This window comes from Eschrichtius robustus, chromosome 9 (genome assembly GCF_028021215.1).
Source record: "Eschrichtius robustus isolate mEscRob2 chromosome 9, mEscRob2.pri, whole genome shotgun sequence".
Taxonomy (NCBI): Eukaryota; Metazoa; Chordata; class Mammalia; order Artiodactyla; family Eschrichtiidae; genus Eschrichtius; species Eschrichtius robustus.
In genome coordinates this window covers 25,938,881-25,959,513 of record NC_090832.1, presented here as the reverse complement: position 1 = coordinate 25,959,513, position 20,633 = coordinate 25,938,881, and the positions used below count along the sequence as shown (strand labels likewise).

The following is a 20,633-nucleotide window of genomic DNA, read 5'->3' as shown; positions in this document are numbered from 1 at the left end:
ATGATCAAGTGGGATTTATCCCAGGGATACAAGGGTTTTTCAATATCAGCAAATCAATCAGTGTGATACACCACATCAACAAATTGAAGAATAAAAACTACATGATCATCTCAATAGATGCAGAAAAAGCTTTTGACAAAATTCAATACCCATTTATGATTTTAAAAATCTCCAGAAAGTGGGCATAGAGGGAACATACCTCAACATAATAAAGGCCATATATGACGAACCTACAGCTAAAATCATACCCAACAGTGAAAAACTGAAAGCATTTCCTGTAAGATCAGGACAAGGATGTCCACTCTCCTCACTTTTATTCAACATAATTTTGGAAGTCCTAGCCACAGCAATCAGAGAAGAAAAAGAAATAAAGGGAATCCAAATTGGAAAAAAGAAGTAAAACTGCCACTGATTGCAGATAACATGATACTATACATAGAAAATCCTAAAGATGATACCAGAAAACTACTAGAGCTCATCAATGAAATTGGTAAAGTTGCAGGATACAAAATAAATACAGAGAAATCTGATGCATTTCTGTACACTAACAATGAAAGGTCAGAAAGAGAAATTAAAGAAACAATCCCACTTACCATCACATCAAAAAGAATAAAATACCTAGGAATAAACCTACCTAAGAAGGCAAAGGACCTGTACTCTGAAAACTATGACACTGATGAAAGAAATTGAAGATGACACAAACAGATGGAAAGATATACCATGTTCTTGGATTGGAAGAATCAATAGTGTCAAAATGACTATACTACCCAAGGCAATCTACAGATTCAGTGCAATCCCTATCAGATTACCAATGGCATTTTTCATAGGACTAGAACAAAAACATTTAAAATTTGTATAGACACACAAGAGACCCTGAATAGCCAAAGCAATCTTTTTAATTTATTCATTTATTCAATTTTTGGCTGCATTGCGTCTTCGCTGCTGCACGCGGGTTTTCTCTAGTTGCTGAGAGCGGGGACTACTCTTCGTTGCGGTGCACAGGCTTCTCATTGCGGTGGCTTCTCATTGCAGAGCACAGGCTCTAGGCACGTGGGCTTCAGTAGTTGTGGCTTGCGGGCCCTAGAGCGCAGGCTCAGTAGTTGTGGCACACAGGCTTAGTTGCTCCATGGCATGTGGGATCTTCCCAGACCAGGGCTCGAACCTGTGTCCCCTGCATTGGCAGGCGGATTCTTAACCACTGCACCACCAGGGAAGCCCCAAAGCAATCTTGAGAAAGATAAACAGAGCTGGAGGAATCAGGCTCCCAGACTTCAGACTATACTACAGAGCTACAGTCATCAAAACAGTATGGTACTGGCACAAAAACAGAAATATAGATCAACGGAACAGGATAGAAAGCCCAGAAACAAGCCCACACAACTATAGTCAATTAATCTACAACAAAGGAGGCAAGACTATATAATTGAGAAAAGACAATCTCTTCAAAAAATGGTGCTGGGGAAACTGGACAGCTACATGTAAAAAAAATGAAATTAGAACATTCTTTAACACCATACACAAAAATAAACTCAAAATGGATTAAAGACCTAAATCTAAGACCAGATATTATAAAACTCTTAGAGGAAGATATAGGCAGAACACTCTTTGCCATAAATTGCAGCAATATCTTTTTCATTCCGTCTCCTACAATAATGGAAATGAAATCAAAAATAAACAACTGGGACCTAATTAAACTCAAAAGATTTTGCACAGCAAAGGAAACCATAAACAAAACAAAAGGACAACCCACAGAATGGGAGAAAATATTTGCAAACAATGCGACCAACAAGGGGATTAATCTCCAAAATTTACAAACAGCTCATGCGACTCAATATTGAAAAAACCAACCCAATCATAAAATGGGCAGAACACCTAAATAGACATTTCTCCAAAGAAGACATACAGATGGCCAGGAAGCACATGAAAAGATGCTCAAGATCTCTAATTATTAGAGAAATGCAAATCAAGACTACAGTGAGATATCACCTCACACCCGTCAGAATGGCCATTATCAAAAAGTCTACAAACAATAAATGCTGGAGAGGGTGTAGAGAAAAGGGAACCCTCCTACACTGTTGGTGGGAATGTGAATTGGTACAGCCACTATGGAGAACAGTATGGAGGTTCCTTAAGAAACTGAAAACAGAGCTACCATATGATCCAGCAATCCCACTCCTGGGCATATATCCAGGGAAAAATGGTTCGAAAGGATACATGCACCCCCTTGTTCATTGCAGCGCTGTTTACAATAGCCAAGACATGGAAACGTTCATCTGTGCATTGACAGATGAGTGGATAAAGAAGATGTGGTACATATATACAATGGAATATTACTCAGCCATTAAAAAGAATGAAATAATGCCATTTGCAGCAACATGGATGGACCTGGAGATTATCATACTAAGTGACGTAAGTCAGACAAAGACAAATATCATATGATGTCGCTTATATGCGGAATCCAGAAAAAATGATACAAACGAACTTACTTACAAAGCAGAGACAGACTCACAGATTTAGTGAACGAACTTATGGTTACCAGAGGGGAAGTATGGAGGGGAGGGATAGATTGGGAATTTGGGATTGACTGGTACACACTGCTATATTTAAAATAGATAACCAACAAGGACCTACTGTGTAACACAGGGAAGGAACTCTGCTCAACACTCTGTAATAACCTAAATGGGAAAAGAATTTGAAAAAGAATAGATACGTGTATATGTATAACTGAATCACTCTCTGTACACCTGAAACTAACACAACATTGTTAATCAACTATACTCTAAATTTAAAAAAAAATCTCTCCAGGTATTCTCATAGCTAGGTGTCTTAGCAGAGTTGACACACTTGACAGTTGTAGTCAGAATTCCTATATCTGGAATGTGCAGACCAGTAAATACTTCCTTCTTCCTCTCTCTTCCCCCAAGCCTATATGGAATATTGCCTTTGTCTGGGTATGTTATACAACGTGCTGTCACATCCTGACTTTGTACTTTCAGAGGCTATCCTTGCACAAGATAAAATGATGCAACCAGTTAGAGAAAAGAATAACATGGAATCTTGCAATTAGCTATTTCTTGGATTCCCTAGATAACTAGCAGAAGAGAGATTTTAAGCTTTTAAGCCTATCTTAGTGAAATAAAGACTTCATTCCTAGATATGCAGGAAAAAGTGAAACTGGGGAAACAAAATGAACTCAAATGTCCAAGCATAATGTTAATTATTATATTTTAATTTTTCCGTTTATTAAAAATTCCTCAGCCATCACTTTAAAAAAAAAATAGTAAAAGCTTTGGGTTTAAGGAAGAATGGCAAAGGGTAGGAAAAAGGCCAATTAAAATTACTATAACAACAGAAATTGTTACTTTCTTGATTTGTTTTATTACTCATAACTACGAAAGAGAACAGGTCATATACCATAATTGTGCCTACGTTAAAAATTTTTTTATAAAATTGTTCTATTTGTTTCCTAAGTCTTGTTGAGAATCGTTAACTCAATATCATAATATTAATTCTATAGCTCCCAGATTTTAAAAGTGTCAGGAATTCCATTAATCATGATTAAAATTGTCATCTTGTAATGCCCCAAGAAATTTGTCCTTTTTGAAGAAAGACATTAAAATACAAGTAGTTTAGTTTGTAATTTTGCCTAGTCATTCTGTTTGTGTAAGGTCTGAATTGCTTTAAGGTAACTCATATAAGGCAACTGGCTACTAATCAATGCCTTTCTTTTCATTTGAAGTGTTTCCTTCAGGGAAATTGTGGTGAGTCTACTATCCCATCAAGTGTTACTCCAGAACTTATATGATATCTTGTTAGAAGAGTTTGTCAAAGGCCCCTCTCCTGGGGAGGAGAAGATCCAAGTGCCAGAAACCAAGCTGGCTGGCTTCCTCAGATACATCTCCATGCAGAACTTGGCCGTCATCTTTGACCTGCTGTTGGACTCCTACAGGACGGCCAGAGAGTTTGACACCAGCCCTGGGTTGAAGTGCCTGCTGAAGAAAGTGTCTGGCATCGGGGGCGCTGCCAACCTCTACCGCCAGTCTGCCATGAGTTTTAACATTTATTTCCATGCGCTGGTCTGTGCTGTTCTCAGCAACCAAGAAACCATCACTGCTGAGCAAGTGAAGAAGGTCCTTTTTGAGGACGATGAGAGGAGCACAGATTCCTCCCAGCAGTGTTCATCAGAAGATGAAGACATTTTTGAGGAGACCGCCCAGGTGAGCCCCCCTAGAGGCAAGGAGAAGAGGCAGTGGAGGGCTCGGATGCCCTCACTCAGTGTCCAGCCCGTCAGCAACGCCGACTGGGTGTGGCTGGTCAAGAGGCTTCACAAGCTGTGCATGGAGCTGTGTAATAACTACATCCAGATGCACTTGGACCTGGAAAACAGTATGGAGGAGGCACCGATCTTCAAGAGCGACCCTTTCTTCATCCTTCCCTCCTTCCAATCTGAGTCATCCACCCCGTCCACTGGGGGCTTCTCGGGGAAAGACACGCCTTCCGAGGATGACCGCAGTCAGAGCCGGGATCACGCGGGCGAGCCGCTGAGCCTGAGGGGGACCAGCGGGGAAATGCTGCTGCTGCCCCCGAGCCCCAGGGTGGAGAAGAAGGACCCCAGCCGCAAGAAGGAGTGGTGGGAGAACGCCGGCAACAAAATCTACACCATGGCGGCCGACAAGACCATCTCAAAGCTGATGACCGAGTACAAGAAGAGGAAACAACAGCATAACCTGCCCGCCTTCCCCAAAGAGGTCAAGGTGGAGAAGAAGGGAGAGCCACTGGGGCCCAGGGGCCAAGGCTCCCCGCTGCTCCAGCGGCCCCAGCACCTGATGGACCAGGGGCAGATGCGGCACTCCTTCAGCGCTGGCCCCGAGCTGCTGCGCCAGGAGAAGAGGCCCCGCTCGGGCTCCACCGGCAGCTCCCGCAGTGTCTCCGCAAGGGACGCCGAAGCCCAGATCCAGGTGGGTACCCGCCCCCCGCCGGAGGATGCAGAGGTCCACAGCCGGCCATGCAGGAGGGAAGCTGGGTACCAGTGACGCACCTGTGCCCCTCAGGGAGCACTCAGACACGTTATGAGCCTCCAAAGTCAGGGGACTGCCTGCCCCTAAGACATAGGATCCATCAGTGTATCCTTGTGAAACTGAAATTGTATTCTCATATAATTTCAGGAATTGTTTTTATGGGTTATAACAGATACTACTGAGAATTAGGAACCCACCTGTGTAAATAAGATGACGCCAAAGCTTAGAAAATGGATGGACTTAAACCCAGGACTCAATGCCAGTTAATCATTTGAAGATAGCCCTGAAGCAATTCTGTAGTTATGAAGAATTATGTAAAGGGAAAAGGCAAAGTGCATATTATGTGGTTATTCCAATGAATTGTTTTTCTAGCCCATCCTGAGCACATAAAAATTCTCATTTTCAGAGTGTTCCTATTCCTTTATATAATTAATATTTGCAATTCTATGGTACCTCCCAAAAATGAGCTTGAGAAGTAAAGAAGAGGGGCACTGTTTCATTCAATTTAAGAAAAGATGAGATGGGAAAAGAAAGATAGAGGGATCTAAACTCGTGGAGAGCCCTTTAAAAGTAATCTGGATGTTTATTTTAAGTTGTAGATTCCTGTTGCAGGCATAGTAAGATAGGAGCTCTTGGGCCCTAGGATTCTATGGACCTATACAGGAATGTATTCTTAGAATGAACATAAATTTGGAATTAGTATGAATCTTGCAAGATACTTTTTTCCTCTGATGTATCTTGAACATAGAACTAAACTTCATAGTTCAGAATCCACAAAAGTCATCTTAGACTGTATTTGTAAAAGTATCCAGTCAAACTGAGATGTAAGGTTATTCTTTAACAGATGACCTTCTTGACAAATAACAAATCTTAATTGCTTTTTCATGTCTTGGAGATTTGCTTATGATTTCAAAAGTTACCCTAAATTAAGGTAGACCTATTCCAAGTTTTCTAGACATTAGAGAGACTGCTGACTAAAAATGTCATATGGCCTGTGAAAATCTCATCCTGAGAAGGCAAGAGAGTTTTTAAAAATCTGAGGAGTAAGATTTTTGTATTTTGTAAAAGTTGGAAATAATGTATTCCTAATGTGAAATGAGTCTCTGCTAGTCCTTTCATATATATATATATATATATATATATATATATATATAGGAACTTAAACTGATGTTTCATTATAAGTGCATTAAATTAGTAAAGACTACATTTATTGAAGCCTAAAGCCTGAGAAAACTCATTTGCATATTAGCCACACTTAACAGTACAAATGAAACCACTGGAGAAAACTGCTAATTCTCTTAATTCCTTTCTCTTAGGCATGGACCAACATGGTGCTAACAGTTCTCAATCAGATTCAGATCCTTCCAGACCAGACCTTCACAGCGCTCCAGCCAGCAGTGTTCCCATGCATCAGCCAGCTGACCTGTCACGTGACTGACATCAGAGTTCGCCAGGCTGTGAGAGAATGGCTCGGCAGAGTGGGCCGTGTCTATGACATCATTGTGTAGAAGACTCACATTCCATTCCCAAGGAAATACACTAGGAGGGTTTAGAGTATGTCTGCCAATCCAGCTGATAGCATTTTCCTCCCCACCAGCCCCAGTGACTCAGAGAACACCCAGTTGCTCCCTAACTAATCAGCATCGGGGCCATTCTGGATACTAAGGTTGTATCTGGATGACACAAGTGAAACTCTAAATTTGCACATAATTTCAGAAGGCTCTACATTCCTTGACACATTTCTAAATCTTATTTCCCAATGCTTTTGCCTGCAATATTATCCCCAAATGAGTCACTTTTAAGGGCCACTCCTTTGAAAACATTACATTGATCCATCATTTTAAAAAATGCAATAGCTGAAGAAATATCTGCTGGTTAAGTCAAGCTGATGTACACATAGACATCTAGTACCAGACATGATTAATTGGAGGAAGATTTATATTACGATTATGAGTTCGGCAGGGAAGAAAACAGTTGGAGAAATGTATTCTTGGGTGTCATAATCAAGAAAGGGATGACTTACTTCCTCTGTAACTCTGTAAAATATTCCAGAACATTTCAAAATTGTTCCTAAGTTGTCAAGATTTTCTGGTTGGTATTTGCCAACTTCCTTATGTAAGGTACTATTGTGCCTTCACTTCCCTACTTCTAAAGGAAGGAAATTCTTTCATGGCAGGATTTTAAGTCTGTGGCATGGCAGCCTTTGACACATAGTACTCAGTGGTATTGGCTGATACAGATAGTGCCAAATGACTTAAGACCGGCCACCCTGACTGTCCCAATAGTCTTTGCTTTTGTTCCCAACGCAAAAATGAAAAGGGAAAGAAAAAATGGTGCCTTAGTTCCTTGTTGCACACACATTTCTATGCTCCACAATTATCTGAACATAAGGTATAACATTTTGTCTTTAAGAAAACAAAACAACTCATTTTATATCAACACCCTTGGAAGAAAGGAACTCAAGAATTCACCGTCCAATAAACAGACTTCTCAGGGAAGGGAGCAGGAAGTGTGGGGTTAGGGAGACAGCTGGAAGGGGTGGGAAAGGAGGTGATGATGAAATCATTTTAAATCTGAAAATATTAGACAACAATCGTATGAAATTATGGTGTCGTTCATACACACTCTAGTCTCAGAAGAAAATAAAACTACAGGAGAAAAGGACACAGAATGAAGTTTAGGAAATAAAGTTTTTCAGTTTAAAATATTTCTCCTCTCTGGCAAGTAGATTTGCCGTCTGTTTGAGGTCTTTTAATTCAGGCATATTTTAAGCAGATATTTATTTTCCTAATTATTACTAGAAAATTAATTTGGAATCTTTATCTTATTATTTACAGTATATTTAATATTTATTAAATTATAATAATGACTGAAACTCCTCAGTCAAGCCCACTCACACACATTCTAAAGAGTCAGTTGCTAAGACATACGTTTTAATTTTCCCAGCTCCTAAAAATTGTTCGTAATTGAAAATATTATCCCTGAAACATCAATTCTTAAGTGTGGAAGTAAGGATTTAAAACTGACAGCTTTATTCAGTGCTGGTATTTGTAAACTTTGTCTTCCTTGGGAATATATAACTATCTACAAGGTTAAGAGGAAGACAGGGTTCCCTGATTTATTTAGGCAATCTAAAAGAAAGAACCTTATCATTCGCTATGCCATCCGGAGCACCACAGAATTCAGAAGATGTTTTTCCAGTTCCACGAAACACTCTTTGCCTTCGGTTTTTGCTCATTAGACAATAATGCAAGTTTAGAAACAGATCAACAATTTGATGTTAACAAGCAATGAATCGTTGGGGTAGCAATGAGTTGGTTCTATACTTTAGATTTTTTATATTTTGTAAGTAGAATTGAAAGTTGGGTAGATCCTTTTTTTTTTTTTTTTTTTTTTTAAACAAAAGCAGTACACCATTGTTGTTTTGTTTCTTTTTGTAGCTCATCTAAGGTTCATTTCCTTTTGAGCCTGTGAGTATTCCACAATTTACGGGGGTGGGGGGAGCTTCAGCAAAGCAGAGTATTATCAAATCAGAGTAATTACAAAATGTTTATATCTAGCAACTTTTTTTTTTTTTTAATTTTTTATTCATTTATTTATGGCTGTGTTGGGTCTTCGTTTCTGTGTGAGGGCTCTCCCCAGTTGCGGCAAGCGGGAGCCTCTCTTCATCGCAGTGCGTGGGCCTCTCACTATCGCGGCCTCTCTTGTTGCGGAGCACGGCTCCAGACGCGCAGGCTCAGTAGTTGTGGCTCACGGGCCCAGCCGCTCCACGGCACGTGGGATCCTCCCAGACCAGGGCTCGAACCCGTGTCCCCCACATTGGCAGGCAGATTCTCAACCACTGTGCCACCAGGGAAGCCCTCTAGCAACTTTTTATAAAGTATAAAAATTCAAAGGAAGCCAGTCTCAATTTATGAAGGTCGTGTCCTGGAAGTTGTTAACAGTTTAGAAGTCAGAATTCATTGTCTTGACAGATTCTCTATTGTGGGATTCATGGCTAGCTTATGAAAACAAGTTTACCCCATTCTGTATTCAAACACTGCTCTAGTACCAGCCTAATTATGGGTCCCAAGAATAAAAGATAAGAGGATGTACATCATTCTTTACCTACAATTTTGTCAGAGGGTTTTGGTCCCTTCCCGTCATCTTTTCTGTAGACCACCCCTCCGGCCCACAGCAGTCTTCAACCCACCTCCATTCCCAACACACTCTGTGCATCACATCCATGTCAGATTTCAGCTGGAAAATTAGCTAAGTCACAGTAATACTTCTCAGAGGTATTTGCAGTTTTCAAAAAGGACATTGCTTGATGCAAATAATCTCCGAGGAATAGTACACTTCAGGCCATAGCGAAGTCAGTCAAATCTTCCCAGGGGTGGAGAAGAAAGGGACATATGTAAAAACCCTTAGTAGATGAGTGGTCCCTCCCCACACTGCCCCATCAGTCCCTCACTCTTCCTGGTGTGTCCGTTTCTGCCTTTCCCCATCTCTTCTTTCATTCCCTCCCATGGTCTCTGAAAGACCAGGGTCAAGACAAGCCTTTGTAGTTACAATAGCTATTACCATATATTTTCAGACCTAAGCAGAATAAGATTTTTATTGCTTTTAGTTGCCTGTATTTACTGCCAAAAGTGTGTTACCCTCTGGTTGAGATTTATTCTTTTTCTAATGTTTTGGTAAAGTGTTCATCTTTTCCAAAGTGAGGAAGCACCCTAGAAAACTCAAAGTGCAAAAGAATTCCTGACTGAATAGCCCAGCCAAGTACACCACGCTCTGCAACAGATTTCTCCTTGCCATAGGAGGACTTAGATTTGATGGAGGGCTAATAAATTGTTCATAGGATCTCTCACCTCTTGCATCTCCTGATCAGCCTTGACAGATGCTTAGGCTGTCTCTTTACACCCTCTTGTCATCTCTCCCCTTATGATTATTTTCCTGCCTTCTCCATCAATACAAAACTAGGGCAACTTTTACCACTTTTAGGCTATTTAATGACTGACCAAGACAGATGCTAACATATAAAACAGCTCAGACTAATCAAACATGACAAAATGTTATCATAATTCCAAAGTACCTTTAAATTGAAACTTCTTGGTACAGCGATCACTAGGCTTTGTTGTTGCTGTTCTTGTTGTTCCAAGGAGAGGGCTTATACAGTCAGTTGAGACAGTCAAATAGCCTTAACTATAAGAAGGTAATGCAATTATATAATAGATATTTTTGACTTCCCCAAATACATCATAGTATTGCTTATGTAGGAAAGTTTTCTTTCTCAGAAAGAAAAATCCATTTGTGTCAGTCCTATCAAACTAAGCAAAATGAAGACCTCTGTTTGGAGCTGATAACAATAGCAAGAGGTTACAAACAGCAGGGGGGGAAGGTGACATCACTGAGTGCCTCTGAGAATGTGGACCTTTACCTACTTACCATATTTAATTCCCACAATAACATTGTGAAACAGGTATTGTTGTCCTCATTTTTTCAGATGAGGATGCAGACCCAGAGAGGTTCAGAAACTTGCCCAAGATAACCCGTAAATGGCAAAGTTGGTTGCAAAAGAGATGTTCCTGAATTCAAAGGCCAGGCGCTCTCTACCACACCATGTCTAAGTGCCCAGTGTAAACACTTCAGTGTTTCAAGGAATTAAACAGTTAAAATGAGTTGAAGATATTACATTGATGTCCCTATCTATAATGTTATGGGGATTTTTCAGTAGGGTTAAAAGAAAAAGATAGTGTTTAGGCATAGTAAGGTCATATATAACATAATATTTTTATGTTTGAAAATAAAGAAAACAAAATCTAAACTTTAGTCTTAAAGCAGATCCTCAGTGGTAATTTAGGAAACTCACCAAATTAGGTGGAAATGATGGAATAATATTGTCCATGGCCAGCTATTATGTGGAAAAACATGACAGTCTGTGTCTGGAATGACAGGAACAATTTGTTGACCTTTACCAATTACCATTTAATCACTCAGAATAAAGTGCCCTGCAGCCAACAGTGCCTCTCTACTTGCTTCCCCTGGAAGTATATAGGACTAAATTGTAGGTCATCATCAAACTTTGGGAATATGCAAAATAAATGACCATTTTTCAAAATGCACATTCTCTGAAGAAGAAGCAACTGGTCAGACAAGATTGCTTAAAGATTCAGGTACTGAGGGCATCAGGTCAGTATCTATAGTAACCATGTGCCATGACACCTAAATATTTCTACTTGCTTTGTGGACAAGGAAACAGGCAGAAGGAAAAATCCAACATAATGCATTAAGTGAATGACAGAACTTACATCTGCTTGGGTACCATTTAGGAAGATTTAGTGTGGCCTTAAAAAAGCAAAAGACTATTTTTAAGCACTTTTTATTGAATATATGAGCTTGTTTATGGCAAGAATTATGAAATTGGGTAAAGAAGTCATTTATAATTATGCCTCATCCAAAAAAAAATGTGTTCTCCTTCACGAGTTCAGCAATCTAGAAAACTTTGTCTCTGTCTTTCGTGAGATCCCTTTCCTCTGGCTGTATTGTAATATTTGTATTTGATGTGGAAGTAACTAATAACTTAATTAAGGTTTTGGATTAAAACACCATTTAGATTTCCAAAATACAATTATTACTTCAGGGAAGATAGACTAAAAAAAAAAATCATCCCCTGGGATAATGTAGGAGAAACTTACTTGAGAACAATGCCTAATTTCCTTGTAAAGAGGGGAAGTACTTATCAATTGAAGAACAACCCACTACCACACTGCTAGCACCATCCAAAACCTTTCCCCTCTATCTTTGTGTGATAATGCAAGGGGGGTCTAGGGAGGAGAGACTAGCTAGCTGGCCATCTTAGTGACACAACTGCAGTCAACTTCTGCTGAATTCCATCCAATTACAGTCCTTCTAGCCTTTTCAACTACCAAAAAGTGTTTGTACTGTTAATTCCTATCCTGGAAGTTCAAGTAGTGGTCGTCTAGTATCTTTTGACGTTAGAACAGTAGTTGTCAAACTTCAGCACATATCAGAGTCACCTGGAGGTCTTGTTAAGGCACAGATTGCTGGTCCGGAGCCCAGAGTATCTGATTCAGTAGGCCTAGAAATCTGCATTTCTAACAAGTTCCCAGATGAGGCCAGTGCTGCTGGTCTGGGGACCACACTTTGAGGACCAATACCTGGAAAAAATTTCTAACTACTCCCTTTAAGGTCAGCCTGACTTATCAAGCACTAGAGAAAAACTGAACTTCACCTTGGGCAGACAACTTGGAATTGGATTCTCTACAGCATTGCTGTTCAGTCTTCCCAGTTTCCAGGTCTATTATGCCAACAATTGATTTTTACAAGGTAGAAGACAATGAATGTATAAGTTCTATGGAACCGTGAGATCAATGTAAGCTTCTCGTCTTTGTATTTAGAAACATTAACTCTATGGATGACCTTTTGTATCCTGTTGACTTTTTGACTTGTACTGAAGGTGATTTTAAAGTATGTAGTGTTTTAATTTCTTCTGTCCATACAGTTTTGGTGAGATGTTTCCATGTTGATTCCATCACAACCTTGGCTCCTGGCTTCCAGAAATTTTTGAGTAGTTGCTCGCTTGCCAGTAGTTTTATATCCCTCATTAGTCACCAGAATATCAGCACATCAAGATGATATTATACTACTTGATGTGCCTTCATCTTTCACTTAACTGTCTGGTGTAAATTAATATTTTAATTTCCTACATATCTGTAAAGAGTCTACCAAATGGCTTCACGGGAATTTGCAAGTGGAACCAACTCCCTTTTGAGCAGCACATGTGCCTGTTTTAAGGACTTTTCATTACATATGTTGTGTTGTGCACATATCTACACAATCAAGACCATATTCATTATCTCATCTTCCAAATGAGGAGAAAAAGGTAAAAGCGCATCAGTATGTTTTGGGAATACAGTGAAATCATGTTAAATGTAGATGGGGCCTTAGTTTATCTCTTAACTCTTTATTCAGTTAATTAGTTTTGGAAATTCTTTTTCCATTAAACAAAATAAGGACCATAGAGGTAATAATTCAAGAGAAAAAAAATTGAGTATCTCAAAATCACCTCCCTTCTATAAACTATACTAATTACACAAAATTTTTATTGATTCAGTAAGTTTCTCTAAAGACTTCTGTTTAAGTATCCTTTCATTATTTAAACTGTTATGTAAAGTAGAAAGTAATGACTATATTTACTAGAATTAGTGAGATGAGAAAGCACATCAGTGTTAATGATGTCAAGGATTCAAGTCTTTGCCTCTGTAGACAGGAATAATTGAAGCTTTTCTATTGCAGTTTCATTTCCCCTAATCATTTTTGGAAATTATGTGTGCGTTTAGTTTTTTTAATAATAACCGATGTTGAGTTAAATTTTAAAAATTAATCTCTAGTAATAATTTATTTTTGTTTTACCAGCTGGTGCCAAAAAGGGGAGGGAGGAATCCAAAAGCCAATCTTTTAAACTGACATGTAAAGTTTGTTTTCTCTTAAGTTGGGAAGCTCACGGCCCTGGCTCTACCAGGCACCAGTGGCCACCACGGCTGCCTCGTGACTAGGTACAGGCAACTTTGTGTTCCTCCCTCTCTCTTCTTTCATCCAATTTTTGTTGGAAGTGGTTCTCTCTAATAAAACTTGGTTTCCCACACAATAGGTAAAACTGGACAAAGATTAATGCTTTTTGATATTTTTGGTTTCACTTCAATTGAAACTATGTGGTAGAATTTCCAGGTATGGCATGAATGGGGCAGGAGCAGGTGCCTAGAGGGAAAGGCTGGTTTTGTTTGGTTTTGTTTCTTAATTTGTTTTTAGTGGATGGGTGGGGATGGGGGCAAGAATAAGAAGTTTATTGCCCTAATCATGCCAAAAGACTGATTCAAGATGATTTTCCTGCTGTTCTAAGAGGAATAGACTTAGATAAATTACATTATAATTGGTTCCCCTGATACCATCTCCCACTCTAAGTAAAGCCAACGGGTGGTAAGGGTCCTTTTATCCTTTCTTGTATTATGCCAAAGACTAGACTTGTTTTCACTGAAAATTATAAATAAATGAAGCTTGGTACAGCCATAATGATTTGAGTCCGTATACCATTTTATCCATAGAATGCAAAACTCATCCCCGCAACCCTATTCACCAGGAGCCTTGAAGCATTTTGTTTACTCCAAAGGACTTGTCAAGGAAGTACAGTTTTTGTTTTGCCTTCTTATTTAGTCAGTTTGGTCACATTTATTTAAAAAAAAAAAATGAAAACCACCATCCTTTATATGTTGATATAACTATTTGATTTGATATAATCTGTGTTGTTTAACAGGTTCCTGTAAGCAAGCTTGCAAGTGTATTTTGTGTACATTTTATCTGAGGTGAAAATGAAAATTCTAAAGAGAAAATATTTTAAAAGATATTGTATTTATGTTGCTTGTGTTGTAGAATAAAGATTCAAATGCATCAAAAAAATCTGATACGTGAAACCATTTTCTTCACTGAATAAATATATCAAAATATGTAAATATCCTGTTTACAGAATTCTGCTAAATGAACTAGGTTCCTTTCCTTGGCGTTTCATAACTCTGAAGAAACTCCCCCTTCCAATTCTATAATACAGAGATAGTCACTTGACAATTTGGTGAATGCCTAGAAAATACATTTGAAGAAAAATATATATATAACATAGTATTATATATTATATACAGTATTATACTACATTATACATAATATTTACTATATATATCTACTACATATATACCATTGTTTCCTTTTTAAAGAGAGGGCTTATTTTACAGTATTATTTTGATGTTTTTCTTCATAAGAATGGATATCAAATTCATGTTATCAGTAGATATTGATGTAGTTTATTCATTTAAAAGAACTAAACGAATGTATTACCTTGATTGTTCATAAACAACCAAATCCCTAAATAGGAATATTGTTATTAAAAGTAATATTAAAAAGAAAAATACAACCGCTTTTAACTTCATTATCTTATTGGATTGCAGTTTTTAAATTGACTCTTTCAAAAGCCTATTAATAGTATAAGCCTAGGAATCATCATACCCAAATTGTGGAAAACTGCTATTTGGCCACTAGAGGGATAAAAGCCGTACAAAATGGATGGAATTTGTGTATATGACCTTAAATCATGATTCTATCATTCTGTCATACGCTCTGGTAATCGCACAGTTGTGCTGCTAAGACTCAGCCCCTTCCATTGTATGAACAAAATAAATCTAAAATAGACACTAACATACTTTGCATAAGGACATCACCAACAAGGGACCAGCCATGTTCATAGAGACAGCTGTGGCAGCGTAGAGAGGGCCTTGGACCTTAGCCAGAAAAGCTGACTTCACATCCTACGCTTTGCCCCTTCCTGGGAGTAGGAAGACCAGACAACACTTGCATACAGAGCTCAAGGTTCCTGCTCTGTAACGTGAAAGATAACGTGAAAGCCCCGATGTTGCAGTGCTTTGTAAATGCTAATGCCTAATAGGTGCTAACTACTATTTGTTAGAGAATAACCCATTTCATAACTAGCCCCACTATTCTGCAAGATGATTTATACTTGAGATCTAATGCGTACATATCCTTGACATTCACATCCATGAATGCACTACAGCACAGAAAGCTTAACATCTTGTGCCAATCTTATAAGAAGAGGTCAGCAGCTCAGATGCAGATCTCTTTAGCCGAACACTTTGGAAATAAATTCTAGGTCAATACCAATTCTTCCATTATTAATATCCAGCAATAAATACAATATGTACATAAATCTATATGTATTTCTTTAGAGACTTGATATGCTTCAACTATTTGGCTTATGATCAAAACTTCTATTATGATTTAGCTTTGATAAATATTTTATATCACTCATTAGAAAATTCACTTTTCCATCCAGCTTAAAGATAGGTTCAATACGTAAGTGAAAATAAAATTGAAGTATAATGCAATATTGTGGCTTTCACATATTGACCAACATTCCTATTATCTCGAGCCTTTGGAAGAGCACTCTAAGCTCTTCCTTGTTTGTTTTTATTTATAGATTCCTAGTTACCACATCAAGTCATTTGTGCCCTGAGTCTGCCCTGCTAACTTAATTTGGTTACACAAAATGTTTTGTTGTCAGAGAAACAAACTATTTAGTTTAATGGTCTCATCCAAACTCAGAGATGGTACCAACATAATAAAATCCCAGAAAAATGTAAAAGCAGTTTCTAAATCACAAAAAAAGTATTAATTTCAAGATGAAGGGATCAGATTTACAACAGTTTAGAGCAGAGAACTCAAATATTGAACTTTAATTGATTTTAATATGGTTTCCTAGTCTTTATATCAATATATTATTTGCTATATTGAGCTATTGTTATAACCAATGCAAATGATATAAGGAAGTAAAACAACATCCTTCTGCCAGTCTCTCCAGCAGAGAATAATCTTAAAGAAAATAAATTAGATGTTAAATGTTGTGATGCAGAAGGCTCCATTATAACTCAACTTGAAAAAGTGAGTATTGAAGTTAATTTACCAATTATAAAGGAAAAGATACTGTTAGCTATCTTAGAGTTAAAAGTTCAATATTCTACGGTTTGTTTTCATCTGCTCCTAAGATGGCCAACAAATCAGTAAGTATTAATGAATTTTCTAATTAATAATAAATTACAAAAATAACATTCTTCTCAAACCCTAAAATAGATTCATTTTTGAAGTAGAAGGAATATATATTATTACAAATCCCTCTCAGATCAAAACCATTTAGAAATAGATTTCTTGGAAAACCAAGCATAGCTGACATCTGTTCAGTATCTATTCAAGTAGATGATTGGCTTGGGCTTCACTGTTCCAGGAGAGGGATAGGGATATGATGGGGCAGAATGACAAAAAGTTGCTTGTGAGATTCTCTGGCTCTTATATTCCAAAAGAGAGAGAGAGGGAGAGGGAGGGGGGCGGAGAGAGACAGAGACAGAGAGAGTTTAATTGTGGGTTTTGAGGGAAGGGTTTCATGGAAAGGGAGAATGAAGACAAACTCTCTAGGGTAGAAACGTGAGGGAAAAGAAATCCTTCCTCTTTGATTAGAGCTGAATTCCCAGGGCTGGAAGGAAGAGGAAGAACAGGTTTAACAGCAGAAACGCTGCAGGTCAGGAAGGACCCCTGCACTGGCAAAACTATAAGAAAAAGCATTCCTGCATGGTATTCCTTGGCTGCAGTCAGGCCAGATACCCTGGGAAAAACGTCCCAATCCCTAGGTATGTCACAGAGTAGCAGAGAGATCTCCACACACCAATTCATGGTGTAGAAGTAACACAGTGATCAGCCACCCTGGCAGAATGGAGGCTCAGAACACTTTTTAGGTGAGTTAGAAGAAAATAAAGAAAATTGAAATGTGATACATGGACTTTGTGGACTGAGATTTACACCAGCTTTTGCAGTGAATAATCTAAAATCACGGTATGTCTAGTTTTGCAAGGCAATTGGAATTGGGGGGTGGGGAGGCAGAGACAGCTGCCCCTACAAATGCAAATTTATTTCCAAGGAAATGCCGACAGAGTTGGCACTTGACGAGCCCTCCCAAGTCCAATGCCGTTGGCCCTTGGCAGCATCAGAAAGGTTTCTGCCTCTTTGGGAATAAGGCTGCCTCATCAGATCATCTTCCACTGAGGTCCCAAATTCTCTCCCCTGAGATGTGTGAGCTAGTTTGACAGAGTAGAGTTTGGTTCCTCCTATCTGGGGGCCCCAGATGCTGTAAGTAAACCAAATGTGTCCTCCACCTGATTCCCTAGCCTCCCTTCTAGTTGCTTCCAGGTAAACTTGGGCATCTCACCTCCCTTCTGCCAGTGGCTGCATTAGTCCCACTTCATGTTTTAGTTAACCAGCAAAAGACATCGCCCACTCCATGTAGATTGTAGCCAAATTCAGTCTTAGAACTGTATATTATTTCTTTATATAATCTCCATAAGGAACGTAACAGGACAAAAGCTTACTGAGTGACCCAATCTTTATGAAAAACATGCCTCCCCGTACCTCTGACTTATACACCTGCACCAGCTCAGCTACCCTGGACAGTCTCAAATTGTAATGTAAATAAGAACCATTTGATTGACTGTTGAACTTGCAGGTGTCCAGGCCTTACCATAGAAATTCTCACAGTAAGAATGATGCAGGCCTCAGGGATCTGCATTTTGACAAGCTTTCAACAGGATTCCTATGGATCACTCTTCAAAAATTATTCTATGTTTAGTCTTATTCTAAGAATCTAGTTCTAAGAATCTGATGTATAATCTGACCTAAAATTAAAAGGCTGTAAGTTCGGTCCCTCAAAAGAATAGTGTAGGTAGAGGCCCAGAAGTGGGTAGCAGTTGTTCAAGCATTTAACCCCCCAGGCAGGTTCACTTTAAAGCAGAGATTTGTGACCTGGGGTGTGCAAAGAATTAGGGGATTCTTGAACAAGAAAGGGAAAAAGTATAGCCTTATTTTTACTTACTTCTAACTGAAATTTAACATGTCTTTCAATTTGTAATGTAGGCAACAAACCACAGTGATGATGGCAGGCCCAGTGACTTGTTACCCATGAAGTCACAGATCTTTTCCTATTGCAGGTCCCTCAAAATTCTATTTGGGAAGCACTAGAGTTGCTGTCAGAACCACTGCAGAACCACTGCTAAACCTTGTCATTTAATGTGTTAATGGGGAAGAATACCTATATATTACTGTTTCAAAAATTGAGTATTTTGACAGCTACATTGGTTTCCTTTGTAATAAAATGTATTTTAGTCTATGCATTTAAAGTTATTTCAAATCTTTAACATTACTCTCAAAAGGGATTCATAGACCTCCCCAAACTGCAAAGGAATCTGTGGCACAATAGTCAGTGAAAGAAATTCTGTCCTAGGATTATCATAATGAAGGATGGCTGTAAATCTAGGGTAAACTCATCAAGTTATGTTTGGGACAGGTGCATTTTCTCTCATGTCACCTTATATTCTATTGTGATCACCTGGGAATCAGGAGCCCTAACTCCCAGTCTTAGATCAACACAGTGTGTTTGTAAGCAAATTACCTCTCCGAGTCTCATTCCCTCATCTCCTACGTGACATGGCTCGTGAAGTGATTGCCAACATCCGGTAAAATATAAACAACTCAGTTTCCCTGACCAGAATTCTGAAAGGCAGCTCCTGTAAATTCTCACAAAGGCTCCTGCTTTGAAGATATTCAAATGAGGAACAGTGCACAGATTTTTTCCTACTAAGAAGTACCTCCCTACTATAAAGTTTACATACAGTTCTGTATGTAGTCATAAATTTCATACATTTTTTAAAAAATTCCACTTGGTCTGGTTTTTAAAGCACTGTAAGAAAAAATATTTAACATTTAACAACAGAAAAATTCAATGTTTTAATGTCAGGATTGGCCCATTAAATTAAAAAAAAAATACTAGTCTCATGTAATAAATTTTAAAATTGCTTTGAATTAGGAACATTTCAAAAATAAAAATAGACCTAACAATGTTTAAAGATGAAATGGGTAACATATAAATCAAAAGAATGAATTTTAAATTCTTATCCAGCTTTGGCACCCTATAAATGAATATACCAACCCTTAGATGTCTGGAACCTATTTGACTGCTAATTACTAAGCTAATATTCATTCTAAAATATTCAATAACTAATATTGGCAATGACTTTACTAGGGAAACCTGGTAGATAAATGGTCAAACTCATTTATTATCACAGTCTCATACTATTAGTCAACAGACTATGCAAAAAATCTAGGAGAATTTTACCTACAACACCAATAATGGGCAGCCAGTGTTGACTATTTAATCATTTCTTCATTTTTTTTTTTTTGTTATTTTCATTTTTAAAATGAATTTATAGACCACTGAAGTAAGCATTTTCTTAAGAAAGGTGAGACTAAGAGGACAGAACTTTCCAGAGGAACAGGAGTCTCTGCTACTCTATGTTTAAGCTTGTCATAGAAAGAATATTTCCTGTCTGAATGGAGCATCAGATGGCAAGGAACCCAAACAAGCCCCCAAAACCACGTCCTCACTATCTCAATACCCAGACTGTGCTAGACAACGTACTTACAATATGTCCTCTCATTTCACCAAACACTGCAAGGTAAGTTTCTCAGATCACATTTTACAGGTGGAAAGTTAAGGCTCCAAAAAATAGAAGGGGGCATAAGTTGCTGAAGGTCACAGGGCTAGCAACTGGCAGAGCTAGATCGAACCCAGATCAGCCTAACCACAAAGCCATGCTCTCTCCATCACATGATAGCTTGGGGTAAAAATGAAAATGAAATTAACAATCTGGATAAAACCCTGTCCAGTGCAGCATCTCCAACCTCAATCAGTTGAGATCACCCACAGACCTAAATTTCAAACGTTTTCTTAAAACCTGTACTCTCAAAATAGTTGTGTTACACTAGTCCTCACGATGAGAGCTGGCCTGGTGTCATGACCATGGGAAATACAGAATAAACCCATCTGCTATAAAAATAAGCATCATGAAATTCAACTGATGGTTGTATTCAACCCAACAATCTAGCATTTGCTAAAGGAAAACTTGAGGGAGCTAATACTGAAGACAAACTAAAAGGTCATTTTAAATATCCACAACT

General features: G+C 38.4%; 1 protein-coding gene across 2 annotated transcripts in view; it reads left to right on the top strand.

The window, feature by feature from the left end:
• Positions 1 to 8,418, top strand: part of ARFGEF3 (ARFGEF family member 3) — a 195,354-nt gene extending 186,936 nt beyond the window's left edge. For both annotated transcript variants that reach the window (XM_068551232.1, XM_068551231.1), the window contains 2 exons: positions 3,740 to 4,958; positions 6,335 to 8,418. In XM_068551232.1, the coding sequence (XP_068407333.1) occupies positions 3,740 to 4,958; positions 6,335 to 6,526 (1,411 nt within the window). In that variant the 3' untranslated portion in view covers positions 6,527 to 8,418. The remainder of the gene's footprint in view (positions 1 to 3,739; positions 4,959 to 6,334) is intronic.
• The last annotated feature ends 12,215 nt before the right edge of the window (positions 8,419 to 20,633 follow it).